A 21,369-nucleotide genomic window follows, 5' to 3' on the forward strand; every position below is an offset into this window, starting at 1 on the left:
TATATATATATATATATATATATATATATATATATATATATATATATATATATATATATATATATAAAATTCATTTGGGGATCATTTTAAAGCATCATTACAAGAAAGGTTAAACTAAAAAAAAAGTGTTCTTCCTGCAGATTTGCATTAGCTTTCATTACCCTGCGACAGAAGGTATAACGGATGACTGGCCTGGATATTGAGCTTCCAATAGTTTGGAAGAGCTTCTCCGAAACATGGATATTTATCCACACATACATCAACAGACGTATGTTACAAAATAAACTACATTTTAAAAGCTTAAAAAGGTAAAAAGCGTCAGTAAGGCATTATCTTCACTCTTTGTTCAGCTTCATATTCATTTACAGTGTCCTCTCTAGGTCTACTGCCCATGTAACATGGTTGGACACAGTTATAACAGATGAATAAATCACTGTGGTCGCACATCAGAGTCCGGGCAGATCTCTCTGGCAACACCATGGATGCTTTTCCTCTTCTTCCAGTGCAAGTGTCTGTAGATGGAGTCAAAAACTGCCACCGTGTAGTGTGCAAACAGGCTTGTCCACTTCACTGCATCCACCATCCACTGCACTGAGCGTCCAGCAAATGCCACAAACACTGTGGTGTAGTGTGCCAGCAGCAGAAGGCTCCTCCCCAACTGCTTGCAATGGTTGATGAGCAGGTGGACTCTTTGATCATGCCTTACCATTATTATAATTTGCTCTGTATTGCTCTACAAACAGATATGATTTTTTTAAATACCAGTCTTCGTTTTCTTAGTGTATATGTTTATGTAGATACTCCCCGACGAGCAGTAGGCGCTTGTAAATTTGCACACAGTCCCTTACACACGTAGCTCCCGGTCGTCCAATCAGAGCAGAGGAAGTTTTGTTTCCGGGAATGTTTGGTGATGTGGCTCTGCTCTGAAATCCATCCGAGGAAATATATCAAATAAAAACCAGACACATTTACCTGGAAAGCACTCGTACAGGTGAGTCAAAAGTGTTTTCTTTTAAAAGCCCACCCCTGACTGGGCTACATAACAGAGCTGTCATGCACAGAAGAGCGAAACTCTGCGAAGCCGCTTTAAAAGACGCTGTCCTTATTTACCTGTTATCAGCGTCGGCTAGCCGAGAGCTCCAGCTAACTTGTTACCGTATCGTGGAAACTACGGCCGCAATAAACGGATGTTTTCACAGAGCATCCTGTTCACGGCGCCGTCTCCTCATCTTCAGATGTATTTGCTGGTTTCTGAAAACATCAGCATCCAGCCGCTCGGAAAGTGTTCCCGTCCATTTTCGCGTTAGCTAGCTTATAATCATTGCTGTTCTCAAAAAGAGTGACGCAGCCGCAGTGGAGCGTCCAGTAGGTTCGGAGAGATTCGGCTCTGTCCGCTCCAGCTCGGAGAACTTAGTAGGAATTTATGCTTCGGGGGGAAATATACACAGAAAAATACGTCGCAACCGCAAACTTCTGCGAAATCCAACGACCTAAACGACGACTTAACCTAGTTGTTGTTTTTCTTCTTTGGACCTCAATGGGGGGGCAGACCAACTTATACAGCGCACACCTCCCTAGAACTAAAACGAAACGACCCGTCGTCGTAGCCCGCATCTGCTGTGATTGGTCTGTTCAGTACCCTCCTAAGTACCCTCCTAAGCATTTCCGCAGTGGGAGAATAACAAACATCGCCTAGGAATAATAATTGAGATAATAGTATAAAGATAACGACTGACCAATCTCAGCAACTTCCTGGAGGGAAATTGCTAAAACTATCGGAATGGGCGTGAGGGGATCTACAAAGCCAAGTGGGAAAAACTTGAAAATTCCCAGCATTTTGCTTCTATAAAAAACAAAACAAATTACTGACTGGCACAGCATATAAAAACACTAGGGCACCACCATATTGTCATGAAAGCATACACTTTGATTTGTTGTATCTAATATGTTTGCTTATATTGGTTGACAACAAGATTTGTGTAGGAGCTATATATATTTTTAAAAAAAGTTACCCGTTTTGCTATGATACTAAGTGGTGTTAAGCTAAGCTAAAAACTGAAGAGATTTTTGGCTTTTTTTGTTTGTTTGTTTTTTGGCATACATCTTTGAAAAAGTTTGATAAATCTGACAAAACAACCTGTTTGCAGTTAGTGGCACTTTAATTGCTTTTCTAAAGCTTAAGAAAGACATTTGACCTGCTGTCAGAGCTGCAGATGATTAAACAAATTTGTCTACTTTGCTTCTGCAACAATGTGAATTTTCCTTCTCTGGGACTAATAAAGGCCATCTCATCTCAATATTTTTAAAATTTCCTGCTCGTTTTGGCTGAAGAACTCTCAGCCAAACCTCAGAACATTTTATACAATTAATGACAGCAGTGCCTTTGTGTGACGGGATAATTCATAACCTGCTACCTCCAAGTTTTGACCTTTACTCTCAAACACGCCTCTTTCCACTGCCTGCCTGTGCACACAAAGGAAAATCAATATGTTTGTATTCATGCCTTCACAGAAAGTGTTATAATTTCCACCACATTTGATGGGATACATAAATTTTACAGGAATAAATTATTTTTCCAACCTTTAATGTGATCACCTGTACAATTCAAATGAAAAACAAACAAATCTGTTATAGCACTTCCTCACTCTTCTTTACAAAAGCGCTCCAAAGGTGTCAGATTGTGAGGGCATCTCTTGTGGACAGCCCTCTTGAGGTCACCCCACAGATTTTCCTTTGGATTTAGGTCTGGGATCTAGCTGGACCATTTGAAAACTTCTATTTTCTTGTGATGAGCTCATTCTTTAGTTGACATGGATGTATAATTGTCTCCATGGTTGTGTTGAAAGTTAAAATCCCTTTATCTTCAGAATTCTAGCAGACACCTGAAGGTTTTAGGGCAAAAGTGACTGGTATTTTGAACTGTTCATAATTCCCTCCACACTGACTAAAGCCCCAGTTCCAGCTGCAGAAAAGCAACCCAAAGTATGATACTGCCTCCACCATGCTTCACCATGGGTATGGCATTCTGTTGGTGATACAAAGTGCTGGTTTTGCACCAAGTGTACCTTTTGGGTTGTGGTGTTGGGGTTAAACAGGCTCTTAAATTGAAGGGAAGTGTGGACAAAAGAAGACTGAATGCTTTAACAAAATATTAGTGTGAGGGTGTGCACAGATATGCAACCAGTTTATTCTACATTTCATTTTTTTATGGTAGTCTCATATTTTTAACATCATAAAAACCTGGCATTTTGACAGGGGTGTGTACAGTTTTTATATCTGCTGCATATAAAATTTGTCACATATCAGTACGGGACATAATTTATGCATTAGAGGTTCATCTAGACTGAAACCCATGATTTCTTTTTCTTTCTTTTTATTTATTTATTTTTTTACTTTCACAGTGCCATCTTTATGTTAAGCCGTCTGGCCACAGTCCTCCAGGAGCTCTCTGGAGAGGAGGGCCAAGATGGAGAACAGCAGGTGAGAGAGCATCAGATAAATTTTAACAGCCAATAATGAAGAGATTTTGAGCCAGCAGTGTCCCTGGTATTTAAAGGTGTAAACCTTATGTTGAAGAATCAGAGCTTTAATTACTCCTTTTACAGGGCACGCTAGTGCCTCAGCTCCCTTCTGATGACGGTCAGGCTCCAATGGGGTCAGAGGTACCTGAGGAGGCCATGGAGAGGCTGGCCCACCTGGAACAACTGGTGGTCCAACTGAAGGAGCTCATCCGAGACAAAGATACCCAGCTCCTCCAAAAGGACACTGAGCTGACCAACAAAGATGCTCAGCTTAAGGTAAGTAAACCTTTGTGTGTTTGTGCTTGTGGGTGATCCTTCATACTTTGACTGTCATATTTTGAGTGTTATTTTGCTTCACGTTACAGAACGAGAGAGAGGAAGCTGAGGCCCGTTTCACCAAACTCAAGCTGCAGGCCAAAGCCAAGATGGCGTCACTCACAAAACAGATAACTGAGCTAAAAGGACAAGAAGGCACAACAGTGAGTTTTAGTGCAGTTAAAAGTTGTGAAGCGAAGGCAGCTAACACCATTGGGTCTAATGCAAAAAAAAAGGACATTAATTGATTTGTTGTTTGTGTAGACAAGGACACGCAGGTGGTTAACCACACACCAGCAGTAAAGCTCATGTCCTTTGATTTGATCTGACTTGAGCATCTGTTCTGTCTGCAGCAGAGTCCAGACAGCTCTTTCACTGGAGCCGGCGCTGCAGTCGAAGAGGAGCTCCAGGAGCTGAAGAAGAAGCTGAGCGAGGAGGAAGCCAGGAGCCGGGAGCTTGAAGAGCGACTTCTGGCTTCTGAGCAGCTGCTACAAGAGAAGGAGGCTGCCCATGCTGAACAGGTGATGCAGAATATCTGTGGATGTAGACCTTTAAAATTACTACTAGTGCTATCTCTGAATGGGTTCCTTTACTTTCAGCTGCAGAAACTGCAGGCGGTGGTCTGTGAGAAGGACGTGCGTTTCCAGGAACAGATTCAGAAACATGAAGAGGAGCTGCTGAAGGCAACAATGCAGTCTCAGGATGAGGGCAAGCTTCAGAAGGTAAAAGATTGTCAGTTTATTTCTCTAGCATAAGTAACAAATTAGGCTGTGGTTTCTTCATTACTAGCTGACTGATTCCACCTGTACTAGATGTACTGTTGTTTAACTTTGTATTAAGTGTTTAAAACGGTACAGAAACCCTGAAATATTGTATTTGTTCCATACAAATTGCAATACAAATAGTGGCTTATGTGAAATCTGACATAGCTGCTACTGTTTCTGAGGTCTAATTTAATTTTTGTAGCCCAAAATCATCCATGTGGCATAAGAATGATGCATCATTAAATGGTTTATCAGGGGAAAAGGGGGGACCTTTGCTCCTAAAAGTGTCAATGAACTACAATCAACCTTAGGGTCATAAACACACAAACAGTTTCAGTTTGTGAAGCAGTGAAAGTGCACCATAGTTTCCACCCTTCACATATACACTGACGGTGCGTTACACGCTGCCTGTTTTTATGGTGTTTTCCTCAGGCCCTGCATGCAGCTCAGCAGCGCTGTGAGGAGCTCGAAGAGGCCCTGATGTCTCGTGCAGGAGAGCTGGAAATGCTGCAGCAGGAAGTGAGCAGTGCTGATCAGCAGAAACAGGTACAGATCCTGTTTGATTAGATAGCTGATATGATTGTTTGCCTGCTTAAAGCTTGTTGGTTTTGACGCTGTTCTACATTATAGCAGTTATTTGCGCATGATAAAAAGATGATCAAACAAAGACACGCCCTACATTTTGATGACAAGTTGTTATTATTATACGTTGTTTCTCTGAGCTAGATAAAAAACACCCACTCATACAGTCTTTTTTGTTCTCCTCAGATCCTGACTGGTCAGTTCCGGCAGATGGAGCAGGAGCTGGCGGAGGCCGCCAAGCTGAGGGAGGAGGAGAAGCAGCAGTGGGCCGAACAGGCGAGCAGGGCTGATGCAGAACTCGCGGGTCTTCGAGCCAGCCTGGAGGCCCTGGAAAGAGAGAGAATGGAGGTGGTGAAGCAGGAGAGCGAGCTGGCCTCCGTGAGAGAAGCAGAGCGTGCGAGTCAGGAGGCGCTGGAGAAGGAGAAGATGGAAGTCGCCAGATTGCAGGCAGAGCTAACTGTGATGAAAGAAGCTGAGCTTGTAGCCACACAAACAAGTGAGAGAGACAGGGTGGAAATCGCTCGGCTTGAAGGGGAGCTTTCGTCAGTGACAGAGGCAGAGTCTGCAGCTGTCCACGCCAGGCAGGACGCCTCGGAGAGGGAGAAATCTGAAGTGGAAAAATTGGAGAAAGAACTTGCTTCCCTCAGGGAAGAGCAGGAAGATATGCAGAAGAAGGGCGAGCTCTTCACTGAAATCTGGAAGCTTCTACATTCTCTGGCTGAAGAAAATGTGACCGAGGAGATCCCTGTCCCCGTTGACCGGTCTCATCTCCTGGGCACCGTGCACTCCATCGAAGCACAAATGACGAGACTGAAAGACAAATGCAGTGCAAGTGAGGAACAATGTGCCCACCTCACTCACAGCATGGAAACTCTGCAGGGTATGAGTGCTTATCTTGACGTCTGTTTGTGGGATTCTGTGAATGAATCTTTTTACTAATACAAACATCTTATTTTCAGAACAACTTGAAAGAAAAACTACAGAACAGGAGGAGACCAACACTAAGATACAGCAGCTGGAGCAGCAAATTGTAACGGTGAGTACAAAAGTACAGAAGCAACTTTTAAACCTGCTGAAGTCTGACAGTTGTGGCCCTGCTTGACCCTGGCTCACTTAAACCTTTGTTTGTTATTCCCACTGTTGCCTAGTTCTTGTTCATATGGCATCATAATTGATCATTGGGATTCTCTATAATATTACAGGGGGTTGACCGCTACACTTATTTTATTTATGAAGTCATTCCTTTGCTCATACCTTTCTTAAAAAAGTTTAAGTTGTTGTGTTGTTTTTAGTTGTGCGTAGTGCCGACGTGGGACAGTTACCAATTTTGTTGTACTATTGTACTAGGTATGACTGTGCAATGACAATAAAGAGTTGTTTTATCTTATCTTATCTTACACCAGTAAGGTGAACGCAACAATACTTCTCATTATTAATTTCATCTTTATTATCTTGAGGCTCTCCACACCAGTCCCAGCTTTTCATGAGGGAAAATTAATTTCCCACCTGCACCTGCCTGACAGCATAAATGTCATTTAGATGAGTGTTTTTGTGAAGTGGTGCTTAACTGAAAATGGAACTCAGTAGTAGTAGTAATAGCTATAGGCTGTATTTAAAAGAACAATGTAGTCACAGTGTCACTCATCTGTGCGTGGACTTGGTTAGTATTTTGTCCTTTCCCATGTTGGGAGTTTTTTTGGAGCTAGGAGTGACCATAATAGTGGAGTGCTAAACTACCAGCTAATGCTAGCTAGCTTGGTTAGGCTGTATGGGTAAGCAATTGCAGTTACCTGTTACTCCAGAGATGCTACAGTGCTCGACGTGTCCTTTCTGAATGCATTGCAAACCGATCTCAGTATGCAAATAAATTGGTTGTGACCCACAGCCAGCAAAATGGCGCACACCCAGGAGGGAGGGACACAAGGGTGTTTTTCATTTTCAAAGGGCAAAACTTACAGCTACTACTCAGAAAGACTGGGTGGTATAAATGGTGTCCTAAAATAGAGGGCTTAAATCTTGCAAATACTTACCTGTTTGTTTAACACAGGATATAAGCAGCCTGGTTCACTAGAGATACACATCACAAAGCAGTCCCAAATAAGCTCTGTGATGACATGAAAGCTTTATCATCTCTACGGAGCTTCGGCCTGAGTTTCTTAGTGTCTTTGTCCTGCGGTTCTTTTATGGCATCTCTGTGTTTATTATTAGAAAAAGTGTGAGACTGGTAGCTGAGTATAAGTACTTCTGCAGATGTAGACGTGTCATTTGTACGTTTTGCCATCCGTCAACAAAGTCAACCTTTGTTTTGAGATCGGGACGGTCAAACTGGTTTTATCGGCTACTCCCAGTCCAGGTCACAGCTTCAGTCTGGACAGGTGATCTCTGTCAGACTCAGACAGGACAGCAGACAGACAATACTTCATGTCTGTGTTAGGAATATCGTCTAATCCCTCCTGGGCTGATCTGATGGTCAGACCGACTGACCCGACCGACATACAGCCTGCTGCTGATAGAGATTTAAACTAGACGAGCAGCCTTGGAGGGTTTCTGTATCAGTTTTTACTAATATTTTAATGTTTTATATGCTTTATATACTTTATTGGTCTGATTTCTATTTAGTTATATTGTTGAATGGTTTTAGCTTTGTTTAAGCACCTTTCACTTTTATTTTGAAAAGATTAAAAAAACATATGATCATCAAGTTCAAAGCACAACAAGAAGTCTTCTCCTGCATCCTTTCAAACTTAGTTTAAAGTCACAACACTGGTAAGAGTAGTGTAAACACAAAAAATGACATTTACCTGTGGACTGGGTGAATGTCAAAATCCTTATCCACTAGCTTTCTGCTTTTTGTGTAATGTGAAATGTCATTGTGGTTTCTTTGTTGAAGTCCTTTTTTTGCACCGTTGTAGTTTGCAGGATGTCTTTAAACTTGTCGCTTTTTTTGTTGTTGTTCTTTTAGATGTCGGAGAGACAAGAAGCGGCTGAACCAACACACGATTCATCTGAAGCTGAAAAAGGTACGGTATGATTCCTAAAATAAATGCACTCATTATTTGGAGACAGAATCGAACAGGAAGTTAAAATCTGTATAAAATATTTCTTTGAGATTCCAGAGTTTAACAGAAGGCTTCCATATTTGTTTGTCTTTATGAGGGCAGTCCATTTAGGAATGAGAATGACATTCAGGTCCTAATTTAAACCATTAGATAAGGTTGAATTCTGTTGCTTTTAAAATCGTTTGACTAAATTAATTTTTCCTAATTTATTAAAAAAATATAATGAAGGTGAAATCAGAGTGGATTTTCTTTAGAGTGAAGGTGTCTCTACTTTTATTCTGTGAGTCATGTTTCACTGCAAGAGTCCCACTTACAGATAGAATAAATTAATAATAAAAATATCATCCCACATTCATAAATATACATCTATAAAACTACAGTAGAACTATAGAAATACATCACAGCATTTTATTATTCTGTATACTCATTGCTTTTAGACACAAATGATCTTTATCATTATTATTATTATTATTTATTTTTGTATGCTGATTATATACGTACAGTTTTTCTTCAATCACGGTGACATCCAACACATTTTGATCTCAGGAAGGCTGAGCATAAACCACCTGCTTTTCTTTAAATGTAAAGAAGTGCACTGTAAAATCCTTAATATTTACATTACAAAGTCTTTGAAAAGTTCATAAGAAAAATTTTATTAAAAAATCGTTTTATTTTAATCTACTCATATTTGGTAAGTGTTTATAATTTCAGCAGTGTGTGTTTTTCACATTCAGTCTGCCATTGTGACAAATAAAACCTGCTGTTGTAAATCAAAGAAAGGCGTCAGTGCTGATCTTCTGCTTGTCCACCCTACTTTGGTGTGACAGAGCAATAAGGAAGCTGTAAAACCGACAATAATTCAGACCTCAGGTTTAACTAAATTTAAAATTCCTGACAACCGTTCTCAGAACTCGATCCATTTTTAACAACTTGATCCATTTTCTGTAAGTTAAACACTTTGCACAGACATCCAGTGAACTTTCTGTTCCTTTGCCGCCAACTGTATGTTTCACACTCCTGGACCAGACAAGCTAAGATCATAAAAATGTTCTTTGGCTTTATTTGTCAGGTTATATATTCGTTTTCTGAATGCCAAATTATCTATGTGAACTTTGAACAATATCGTATTGCAGCAGCACACACCCTCTTTGGGTGTTTGTTTTTAGACTGCACTTGCATTTGTTTTTGATTTGGTACTGCTTATTTTAGATCATTCTTATCATTCGTTTCCTATTTAATTTTATCTCACAGCACACATACTGGCCCTGGAACAGCAGCTGCTGGAAAAAGACAACGAGCTGGTTGTTTTGCGAGAATCCCTCATACTTGCTAATAAGCAAAGCTTAAGTGAGCTTTCACCAAATGAAAACTGTGATCAGACCCCAGATCAGGTTGAGGATGCTGTTACGGCTCCCCTCGATAGCTCTGCAGCCCTTTCTGACTTCATGGCAGACACCCAAGAAGAAGAGAGCACTTTAGTTGCTGAGGACACCTCTGTTCTCTCCATTTCTGCTGAGAATCAGAGCAGTCCAGAGCTAATAGGAAACCAGTCAGATTCCCCAGAGGAATCCAAAGGCACCTCATCCGATGAAATGGTCGCCAGTAGTGATTCAGAGGTGGCTCACAGCAGCTGGACACTCCTGGAAGCTGTGAATCAAGATGGAGGTCAAGAATGGCCCTCCATCGTCCAGGACTTTGGTCAGTCGTGGGTGGCGACAGGCATGGAGCAAGAAACCACCACGGTTCAAGTCGAGTCCTCATCTGTCGTCATCAGAGAGACAGTTCAGGTTCATGTAAGTCAGCAGAGTTCTTCCTCCTTGTCCCATGAAGCCAGTGCTCACTCTGGCCAGGTCTTCGCTCAGGCCTTAGCTGAGGAGCTCCAAAAGAGGTACAGTGAACTTCTGGCTGAGCTGCAGAGGCTCAGAGAGACAGCTGCAGAGTCACAGGAGAAAATAAAGAGTCTGGAAGAGGAAACAGAATCCCTAAGTGCTGCTAAAGAAGAGGCTGAGTCCAAGGCTGCGAGTTTAGCAGAGGAGCTCGGTTCAGCCAGAGAGGAGCTAGATAAACATTCCCAGGAAAGCAGCTCTGTAGCGAAGAAGCAGAGCGTTGAATTTCAGCTTCTTGAAGAACAGATAGACATTTTAAACACTGAGAATAAAACCAAGGAAGACCGACTTCAGGCTTTGCAGACAGCTCTGGAAACGGCCCAACATGCTCTCTCTGAGCAGGAGGGTCAGGTTAGGATGCTCAGCACTCAGCTAGAGGAAAGAGAACTCCTCGCCTCTGAGCTGGAGAGGAGGCTTCAAGACATGGAAAGCAGCATGTTGGAATACTCCCAGACATCAGATCTCAACACTGAGTCTTTGTCAAAGAAGGACTCTGAGATTAGCGAGCTACAGCTTCGTCTCAATCAGAAAGAGCAGGAGATGCTGGAGCTCAATGACAGCATGTCTGCTAGACTCCTTCAAGCAGAAGAAGAGAAGTTCCAGATTGACAGCGAGATGAACAAACTGAAGGAGAAGATGGAAGAACTTCAGAAGGTTAAAGAGGAGGAGAAACAGCAAGAGACCACTGAAGACTCAGCTGTCCTTGTAGATGATGAAGTTGCTTGCTTACGGCAGGAGAAAGAAGTCATGGAAAAGCAGCTGACAAACACAAAGAAGAAGCTGCAGGCAGCACTTGTGCAGAGAAAAGAGCTCATGAAGAAGGTTGCTGACTTTGAGGCAGAAGCGAAGAAATGGAGCGAGAGGGATGAGGCAGCAACGGGAGAAATTCCTGAAAAGTCAGAAGGACACAAGATTGAGGAGATGGAGGTAAAACTTGTGGAGCTCGAGCAAGCTTTAAGATCCAAAGAGGAGGCAGTTGAGAGTCTTGAGCAAAAAATAACAAAGCAGGACCAAGTTCTCGCTGAGACTCTGGCTTTGAATAGAAAGCTAAGTGAAGAAGCTGAGATTTCTCCTGAAACAACCGCATTACAATCTCAGGTGACGTATCTCGAAGCAGAGTGTGAAACGCTGCAGAAGAAGCTTCAAGAGGTGCAAGAGTCTCGCAAAGAAACTATCCGTAAGGCAAAGGAAAAAGACCGGCACCATCGCGAACAGCTCAAGCAGCAGAAAGAGGAATACAGTGGCCTTATGGAGCGTTTTGAGGTCCAGAGCAGTGAACAGGAAGTTCTTCTCACTAAACTGAGAGAACTAGAAGGAAAGGTGAGCGCTGAAAGAGAAGATCCGACTCCTCAAGAACCAAAACACAGGGTGGAAAACATGGAAAAGCCTTCAGGAAATGTTTGGGTCCAGGAGGACTGGGTTGATTTTGCTTCACCTGAGACTGATTCATCACAACCGCAGTCCAGCGATCCATGTCAGCCTACGTCTGAGGTCCTCTCTGAACAAATGGAGGATTCTCTGAAAACTCTCAGAGAGGAGATCCAGATTCTACGGACAGCAGGTGAGGAACTCGAGAAGCAGCTGCAGGAAACCCAGGCCAGCCTGTTGCAGAAGGAGACTGAGTTATTGGAAGTGGGCAAAGAGCTGCAAGCACTCAGAGAAAAGGAAAGGCAGATTGATGCACTTTCTGCAGAAGTTGATGACCTCAGAGAGAAGTATCGCCAAGCCGAGTCTCACGCTGAAGCCCTAAAAGCAGAAATGGACGCTGCAGCCAAAGCAGCAGCCGCAGAGTCCTCGTCTTCAGTTGCAGCTCTTCAGGATGAAGTCGACAGCTTCAAGCAGTTTCTCGACAACAAGAATGTCGAGATAATGGAGCTCAGTCAGCAGCTGAGTGAGCAGAACATACTTATAAATTCTATGCAAGATACAGTGGCCCAGAAGGATCAGCTGATAGCTTCATTACAGGATGAGCTGAAGGCCGAAAAGGAAAAGTCACACAAGTTAGAGGTTGAGGTTCCACAGAAGCAAGAAGAGGACAAAGACAGCGAGGAGAAGATCCAGCAGCTTCAACGAAAGCTTCAGGCTGCCCTGATCTCTCGCAAAGAGGCTCTTAAAGAGAACAAAACCCAGAAGGAGCAGCTTGCTTCGACCGAGAAGGTTATAGCTGAGCTACAGCAGAAAATTGAATCTGCTGAAGATGAGCTGGAGAAGCTGAGAGCTGAAAGAGTTCGACTGATTGAAGAGGTTGACCGGACATTATTGGAGAACCAAAGTTTAGGATCCTCGTGCGAGAGCCTCAAGCTGGCAATGGAAGGTGTACTCAATGAGAAAGATGCCTGCAAGAGAGAAGTGGAGCTGGCAAAAGAAGAAGCGGCCAGAACATGCAGAGGATGGGAGGAAAAGGTTCAGACCATGAAGGATGAGTACGAGACACTTCTCAAATCTTATGAAAATGTGAGCGATGAGGCGGAGAGAGTGAGACGAGTCCTGGAAGCTGCGAGGCAGGAGAGACAGGAGCTGGCGGCAAAAGTCAGGACTCGTGAGACGGCAAGGCAGGAAGCTGAAAGACAAGTGGAGGAAGCGCAGAAGGAGGTCAGTGCAGTGAAGGATAAAATGAGAAAGTTTGCCAAAACAAAGCAGCAGAAAATTTTAGAGTTGGAGGAAGAGAACGAGCGGCTCAGAGAGATCCAAGAAAAGCCGTCAATAAAACAAGAAGACAGAGCTCCTGGGGATGAACTTGAGCAGCTTCAAGAGGAGCTGAGAGCTTTGAAAGCTGAGCTACATGCTACAGTGGCAGAAAGAGACTCTTTAGGGCAGCGGATTGAAGGTCTGAGGGAAGAACTTGCCCAAATGAGAGAAAAGGAAGAGGTTGTCACTGCCCAGAAATCAGATGCAAGTACGATGACAAATGAGCCTGCTGAGATTCAGAATGAGGACAAAGAAAAACCAGTAACGCCAGAAGAAATTCAAGATGACCAAATAGTGGCAGCAACTGCAAAAGAAACCCATTCGCAACCTGCCGAAGAAAATGAAAAAGCAGAAATGAGTGAAAAAGCTCAGATGCTACTGGAAAATAAAATGAGGGAGGTCGAGGCTGCTTTCACCACTGAGCGGGAACAATGGCAGGAGCGAGAAGCTGAGCTCAAAGCTGAACTGGCCTCTCTCGAGCGACATCTCCAGGAGAGTAAGGAGAAGGAGAGCCTCTCAGTCTCCTTAGAGAAGTGCCTTGAAGAGAGCAAAGAAAGAGAAAAGAGTCTGATTGAAGAGGCTTCAAAGAAGGAAACCCAGTTCAAAGAACTCCTCAGAAGTCTTGAAGCCGAAAAAGATAATCTGGAGGAGCGTCTGATGAACCAGCTGGCTCAGCTCAATGGAAGCATCGCTGGCTACCAGCAGGAGGCAGCTGAGAACCGGGAGCACCTCACCGAGCTGCAGCGGGAGCTCGAAAGGTTAGAGAGGGAAAGAGCCGAACTCGAAGCTGAGGCTCGGAGCGAGAAAGACCGAGCTGCCAGGCTGGAAGAGGACATGAGGCAGGCCCAGCGGGAAAGAGCTGAGGCCGAAGCAGAGTCTGGTAAGCAGAGGGAGCTGGAGCAACAGCTGAGGTCTGCTCAGAGGGTCAAAGAAGGCAGCCAGAGCAGAGCACGACAGCTGGAAGAACTGCTGAGGGAGAAACAGCTGGAAGTCCGTCAACTGCAGAAAGACTGCATCCAGTACCAGGAGAGGATCAGCGAATTGGGAAGAGAAGCAAAGGCGCTGCAGATAGGTCACAGTGAGCTCTGCAACAAACTGGAAAAGTCCCAGCTGGAGGCCTCCAAAACTCTAGAGAACCTGAAAAGAACTGAAGCAGAGGTTGCTAGTAATAAATCCCAACTAGATGAGGCCCAGAAACAGGCGAGCGAGGCATTAGCTGCCAAAAAGACCATTGAACAGAGCATCCAGCAGAGAGAGGCTGCTCTAAAAGCTGAAGCAGAGGAAACCCTGGACTCTGTGAGATTCAGGCTGGGGGCTGAGCTGAAGGAGATGGAGCTGAGACTGGAGGAGGCTTATAGAGAAAGGGAGAAGGAGGAGGAAGCTACTCTGGAGGCCAGAGAGATAGCAGAAGACCTTGAGAGAAGAGCCCAGGAGACGCAGGCTCGTCTGGATGAGTCTCTGGCCAGGTTAGCTGCCTTCTCACGCTGCATGTCCTCCCTGCAAGATGACCGGGACCGAGTTGTGGACGAGGCCCGGCAGTGGGAGAGTCGCTTTAATGGTGCCCTGCAGGCTAAGGAGGCTGAAGTTCGAGAGGCTGAAACACGTGCCAAAGGCCTCACGGAACAGCTTCAGAAAGAAACAGCACTGAAAGAGGAACTGCAAGTCACAGTTGAAAGGTAAGAATGTTCCCTTTGAATTTGTCTGTTTTACTGAGTTTTTACATTTTAGCCTATAATCCAGTTTGTTGGTCCTTTTCAGGTTAGAGAAAGCAGACAAGGATTGGCAGCTAAGATTGGAAGAAAAGGGGAAGAAAATCACAGAGACCCAAACTGCTCTGGAGGAGGAGAAGAAGAAGCTTCAGCAAACCGCAGCTGAATTGGAGTCTGCACAAAGTGAAGCTCACACCTTGAAAAATGAAATGGAGAGTCTTCATCAGAGACATCAGGCTCTGGAGGAGGCCGTGGGTAGGCTCCAGGGCGATGTCGAACAGGCCAGGTTGGAGCTACAGGAGAGGGAAGCAGAGGAGAGACGACTTTGTCTGAATGTGGAGCAGTTGGAGACGGACCTGCGATCCTCCAAAGCGCTGACAGAGACCTTACAGGCTGAGTTAAATGAGAAGGAAAGGAGAGAAGTGGAAATGCTTGGAGAGCAGGAGCAGGCTGTTGCTCAGGTATGCATGGACTTTAATTTACTGAAAAATTCAGAGAGAAATGTTGGAGATTCCTAACGTGTGTCATCTATTTCTAAGGCTGCAGACGAGGCAAGGAAAGAGGCCGACAGCAGGGCACGAGAAGCTGAGGAGGAGCTCGAGCAGAGAAGAGGAGAAGTGCGTGATCTGGAGGAAAAGCTGCGAAAAGCTGAGGAAGAGAGCAACAACAGAAAAGCCAGGCTGGACTCTTTCACAAAGGCAATGGGCTCCCTGCAGGACGACAGAGACAGAGTCCTCAACATGTACAAGCAGCTGGAAGAGAAACACTTACAGGTAATGTGTAAAAACAGTACAGACTCTAAGATGTACAGAGCTTGTTTTAGCATGCATTATAATATCTTTATTTTGTTCCAGGTGATGATGGAGAAGGATGGTTTAATCCAAGAGGCGGCAGGAGAGAATAACAGCCTTAAGGAGGAGCTGCGCTCTCTGCTGGTCCAGAGAGACGACTTGTATGCTGAAAGGGCCCAGCTGTCTGCTCAGCTTTATGGATATCGAGATGAACTTAAACAGGTTTTAAGCATGAAGGACTCCCAACACAAACAGCTTTTGGCAGCCCAGAGGCAGCATATTGTATCTTTAGAAAAGGAACGAGAGGAGTTGGAAAGTCAGTTAAAGAGCCTCAGCACAGTCAAAGAGACCGAAGTGGTGCACAAGGTCGAGAGCGAGACTCTTAGTCAGGCAGCTGAGAGGAGGCCTGCATCACAGGTGATGGATGCACCTGGTGCAGAAGTTGAGAAGCTTAGGGAGCAGCTGCAGGCAGCAAGAGAGCAGGGGGCGGCTTTGGAAGAGACTTTACATAGAGAGAGGAAAGAGCACGAGAGCAAGAGCAAAGAGCTAGCAGAGCTGCGATGGGAGGGAGGGGTGATGCGGACAGAGTCAGAGAGCGCTCAGGAGAGGGTGGCGGAGCTGGCCCGAGACCTGCTGGCTGTTGAACAGAAGCTGCTGGAGGAGAAAGAGGTGACAGAGAAGCTGAGACAGGAGAATCAGTCGTTCTCTAAAGCCATGGCTTCCCTCCAGGACAGCAGGGACGAGGCAGTGAACAAGGTCCAAGAACTGAGCCACAAACTGGAGGAGATGAGCAAGGCAGGGGGCCACACAGCACACAGTGGCTCTGCAGGCTCCACTGGAGAAGTGTGGGGACTGAAGAACGCACTACAGGCCCTGCAGAATGACAGGGAGAGGCTGGTGAGTAACCCCAAGTATGACAGATATTAATAGGGCATGCTTGAGTTTATATTCTGGTGACATTTTACAGAATTTCAACATATTTTTCATAGATTTTCTTTTCTTTATGTGCAGCTGGAGCAGCTTAAAGCCCAGGAGTCTGAGCTGAAGAAGCAGAAGTCAGAGCTGGCTCGGCTGGGAGCAGGAGAGCTGATTAAAGTCAGCCAGGAGCTGCTTGAGGAGAAGCAGAAGAGCGAAGACATGCTGGGTGTCATAACGCAGCTGGAGAACATGGTGGAAATGGGCAAGCAGGAAATAGAAACACTCAGGTGACACGACAAAGCCGGAATAGCATTTATTCAGATTTTTGTTGATTTTAAAGAAAAGGAGACTTAATTCAACTGTAGTGTATATAGTTTATGCCTCTGTGCTTATATGCTCTTTAAAGCAGGTTTTGTAAACATCATTTGTAGCTTTACAATAATACAATTATTAACCAATCAGTAACCACTGCTATCATTTCACTGTTTAATTAAAGTTCAAACTAAAGTTGAATTAGCTGCCAGTTTCCCATTTATTAACAATGGTTATTATAAAGTGCTCCCCAGAAAGGCACCAATTGATTTTGATTGACTTTTTCAGGCTTGAACGCAGTGATTTGATGGCTCAAGCGGAGCAGCTGAAGCAGCAGACTCTCGCCACGCTGTCAGAGAGGGACCAACAACTGAAGCAGCTCACCGCCATGCTGGAAGAGACCCGGGTGCATAAACCCAAACTCCAGCAGGAGCACTATCAGAGAGAGGTAAGCGCCTAGACATTTGCTTTTGACTCAAAAGGGAAAGCTATAGATTCCCGTGGGATTGTTAAAATATAAAGTGTTTGACTTGTTGCCTTTTAAATTTACACCTAGATCTGCTCATGAGGCCTTGTTATTAGTGTTTCAGCTCAGGCTGTTTTATCTTTGCCACAAATTCCCAGAAGTTGTCTTCTTGAATCATTCGTGTGGCACTTTAGTTATTTAAAAAACGATTTATAAGTTAATTTCCCTCCATGCTTCTTTACTATAAACACAGACTGTACGTAACAGCTGGCTGTAATTTCTGTGTCTGAAAAGTGAAGCCAGTTTCAAATTACCTGCTTTCTTTCTAATGATCAGCGGGAGGCGACTCCACAGGTTACAGAAAGTCAGCTTGTGTAGATATAAAATATTTTTAATAATAATATTATAAAAGGCAAATATATGTTTGGATTTGTAAAAAAACTGACCACTACAAATATAAAACAAATAAGCGTATAAAAAAACACGACCGCAAAGGAATTAACACAAAATGCACAAACATGTGACGGCAACAATATCGGCCACTTACAAAGGTAACACTCTCACCTCTGCAAAGATTGCCCATAGAAGTCTGAATCGGGCATGTGAGAAAATCACGTTATTGCTCACTTAATTATCTTGCCTGTGTTTTTTTTTTTCTTAACTCTTGCTGACAGGTTTATGGCCCCAGTATCAAATTTTAAGACAACAGTGCGCTTCTTTTGTAAATGATGGTCCTCATTAAAGTCAGAAAGGAGGATAAAACAAGATCGACATGTCAGACAAATATGTGACGTCATGAATATAAACTGTGGAAACGCCAAACCACAGAATAGAGATGTTAGACTTCATGTAAAAGTCAAGGTCAGGTTTATTTGTATAACACATTTCAAACAACAGAGCTGACCAAAGTGCTGTACATTAAAAGTGTGTAGCACCAAAAGGAAAAAAGAAACAACAAATTAAATAGAAACTGACAATAAAATGAAGTCATCTATCAGGATGTCACACTGGAGCCAAATGCCAAGGGGAATAAATGTAGATTCGTTGTCTTCTGCAGGGCGCAGAGGTGCTCTCTAGCGCTCCCGGCGCCCCTCAGGAGCGCAGCAGCCTAATCGAGAGCCACACCTACATGGCTGAGGTCAAAGAGCTACAGCGGAGGTACTGTGAGATCCAAACCTTTAGAAACGTGTGAATATGGCAGGCTGGGAAGCATGAACACTGATTTTTAATTTCTGATTTTTTAAAATCAGACTGGATGAAGAGACGCAGCAGAGGATGGCTGTCGAGGAACAGCTGATGGCCACGCAAGACCGACTCAAACGGTATGAACTTCAGTAGGAGATAATCTCATACTGGAAGTTGAAGGTGCTATAAGAACATTATGTTATATTTATACTAGATGATATGAGGATGGACCAGTTCCCTGCAGCTCTGCGGTGCTTACTGGTGTCTCTTAGCAACTCTTGTCTTTAAGTTTCCTGTTTTGGTTTGGTGTAATCGCAGGCAAGGACGGGTAAACTTACCAGCCAGCTTGTAAATATGTGGGGGCACATAGATGCTAAAGAGGGTGTCTAAATAGGCTTATTAGAAGAAGAAGGTTCACTGGTCGAGGTCATTATCAGGGATGAAGTGATTTAATTTTGGAGTCAACCCAGTGTTGATATCAAGGGAAGGATCAGGAGAGTCTTACTTATTCGCTTAGGTCAGTCCAGGTGGTTATACTCCATGTTGCCTCAGTTACATGTTTTTAATTGTGTGACGCCGTTATTAAGAATCAGCAAGCAATCAGCAAACAAGGCACGTTTGCATCTGAATCTCTCCTTTTTTAGCTGCGATAAATTTGCTCCATCGACAGCGATGACAGCTAACTTCTGTTTTTATTATTATTAGCCACGGCCAGGCTAAATGGCACTCTGCACTGGACGGGGATTCCTCGGAGACTGCCGTTTTTATCGAGCCGCCGGAAGGAGCTGTCACTCGAGTAAGGCGCCGCTAATGTTGTCCCGCACCTCATCTGTCACCCTAATAACCGTAATAATAAAGACTTATGAGCTCAATGTTTCCCTTCACCTTGTCTCTCTCCTCTGCTCTCGCAGACCCGGAGAGGCGGTCCCGGTTTGATGCGGATGCTCCGAGTGGCCTTCTGCTCCCGTCAGCGCACGCCTCTGCTGCTCAGCCTCTACCTGCTCACTGTGCACGTCCTGCTGCTGCTGTGTCTGGGTGGATACCTCTGAAACCAGCTCCCTTTATAATAAACCTGACAGATAAGACGTGGGGAGAAACTGTAATGTGACCCAAACCATCGCTATGATTTATATTGTTACAGGAATTAATGAATTAAAGAAGGGCACAAACAAACAAACGTTGCACTTTACAGAAGTTTACCTTTTAGCCAAAGCATTTAGATTCATAAAGGGAGCGGATACCTTCGATTATAACTATTTGGTCCTAGTACATTGAGTGTGAATGGTGTCTTTTGAGCACCGAAGCAGAGGAGAAATAAAGGGACCACAGCACATAAAGAGTTTTAGGGGAAGAGTAGATCCAGAGTTGTTTTAGGAGACCGTGTTCGTCTTGTGCCTTTACATGTGGATAAGCTTTGTGTAAAAGAGAATGCAGTCTGTGAGTATAACCTGAAAGGGTCACTTTAAGTTTAACATTTTGGAAAGTGTGCTTTTTAGCTTTCTGGAAGAGTGTAGAGGCTCTGAAATGACTCAAATCTAATCCCAGAGTTAGTGACTGATGCCAAAGTCCTTCTAGACGAAAGCTATGTTGAAACACATCTGGGCACTTATCTGAGCATTATCGAAAGCATTATTGAGGGGCATGTCTGTCTGATCATTTATAGCATCTGTATGCAATCTAAAATAAGGCTAACTTATAGAAAAGGTGAAATGGTTGTGGAACTTTCCTATCAGCTGATTAAAACCCCTCATATATATCTAAATCTCTGTATGTAAGTAGTAAAAACCCCACAGTGTAATGACAGCTCTCTGTTTTGTAAGCTCTGAGCTGTTAATAGCCAACCAGAGAGAAAGAAAGCTGTGACCAAGAACCAGATGTTTTTATTGATCAGATGAACCACATGTAACCTGTTAATTGCTAACTGCCTGCAGCGTAAACGCAGGGATTTTGTGGAGCTAACTCCACCAGAAAGCGTTAAGCCTCTTTCTCCAAATGCCGGCTCTTCTTTTACGATGGCTTGAGGTTCAGGGCGTGCTCTTCTAGTCCAGTCTCTTCCTTATCTGTTCGTTTCATGCACAAAAATGGAGCGCAGTGCAATTTGAGTTACTTACACATTCCTGTATTATGCTGTCCTTTCTTTCCTTTTTTCCTAAATGGGACATTATATTAATATTTGTACATATGAACATGCGTCGTGTGGGGTTTTCCTCTTACATGTCCAGTATGATTCCCACTCCATGCTTCTGCTGCAGATTTAGATTGTTCACAGTTTGCTCTGTACTTTTGATGGCAGATGAAGATGAAGTTGCCTTCAGGTGCAATGTTACCACAGTGAGGAAGACTGCTGTGATTTCTAATGATATCCGTCCCATTATATTATGGACTTAACCGGATGTAGCATAACTTATATCGGAACCCTCACCCTCCTCACCCTCCTCACCCTCTGTTTAATCATTGTGTTGGTGAAACTCTTTACATTGCTTCACACCTTAAACACACACCTGCATTTGTAAATAACTGTTGAAAGGGCTGTGTAGGATAATAAAGTGTCATTAAAGTGTTGGTGGTTTAGAATCAGGTCTCTTCAAGAATGGATCCATTTTCCTGTTAGACAGTGGGCGGTTTTTAATTTACCCTGGTTTACCCTTTATTTGGGCTTTGTTAGTTTTAAATCACTTTCTTTACTTTTACATTCATAAAATGATTCTAAATAATTTGGTTATTATATTGGAAAGCCTGTTTACTCGACCATTATCATCTTCTTCTTCTTCTGAGAGATCAAATGAAGCTCAGGTCCAGGCCAGCTGAGAGAAATGGTGGCACACTGTAACTTTTTGAAATGCCCACATAATCTATAAAACACTAAAACTGCTTTTCTTTATGGGAGGAGGATCTGTATACACTCACTGTTACTGCTGACACAACAATCACAGCTTTTAATAAAGATATTTTTAAATGTAAGTGACGTCTGGGTGAAAGTTTTTTGCCTCTAGCATTTTTTTTTCTTGTAATAAGTCAGGGACTAAAAGACAAAATAAACAATAACCTGTTTCTGGTACTTAGAAATGATGCACATAGTTTATTTAATCAGTAATTTTAAGCAAAATCTGCTTCTCTTGTAGGTCTACAGATGCTTTTGTGGATCTAACAGAATAAAGACCCAATATTTCACA

The 21,369-nt window shown here is 43.6% G+C and overlaps 1 protein-coding gene across 2 annotated transcripts; it reads left to right on the forward strand.

The window, feature by feature from the left end:
- The first annotated feature begins 81 nt into the window (after positions 1-81).
- Positions 82-21,157, forward strand: golgb1 (golgin B1). 2 transcript variants are annotated; one of them, XM_082510226.1, is made up of 20 exons: positions 82-991; positions 3,402-3,480; positions 3,606-3,797; positions 3,887-4,000; positions 4,190-4,357; positions 4,436-4,558; positions 5,033-5,146; positions 5,369-6,062; positions 6,142-6,218; positions 8,145-8,202; positions 9,493-14,491; positions 14,574-14,985; positions 15,064-15,297; positions 15,379-16,212; positions 16,327-16,520; positions 16,834-16,993; positions 18,069-18,169; positions 18,262-18,333; positions 18,902-18,992; positions 19,108-21,157. In XM_082510226.1, the coding sequence occupies exons 2-20, from the start codon at positions 3,412-3,414 to the stop codon at positions 19,243-19,245; spliced, it is 8,844 nt and encodes a 2,947-aa protein (XP_082366352.1). In that variant the 5' UTR covers positions 82-991; positions 3,402-3,411; the 3' UTR covers positions 19,246-21,157. The 2 variants fall into 2 exon arrangements, with proteins under 2 accessions (XP_082366352.1, XP_082366353.1); XM_082510227.1 differs by having other exon boundaries at positions 4,193-4,357.
- Positions 21,158-21,369: the final 212 nt, after the last annotated feature.

This window comes from Aulonocara stuartgranti (assembly GCF_965226115.1).
Source record: "Aulonocara stuartgranti genome assembly, chromosome: 17".
In the NCBI taxonomy this organism is placed as follows: Eukaryota; Metazoa; Chordata; class Actinopteri; order Cichliformes; family Cichlidae; genus Aulonocara; species Aulonocara stuartgranti.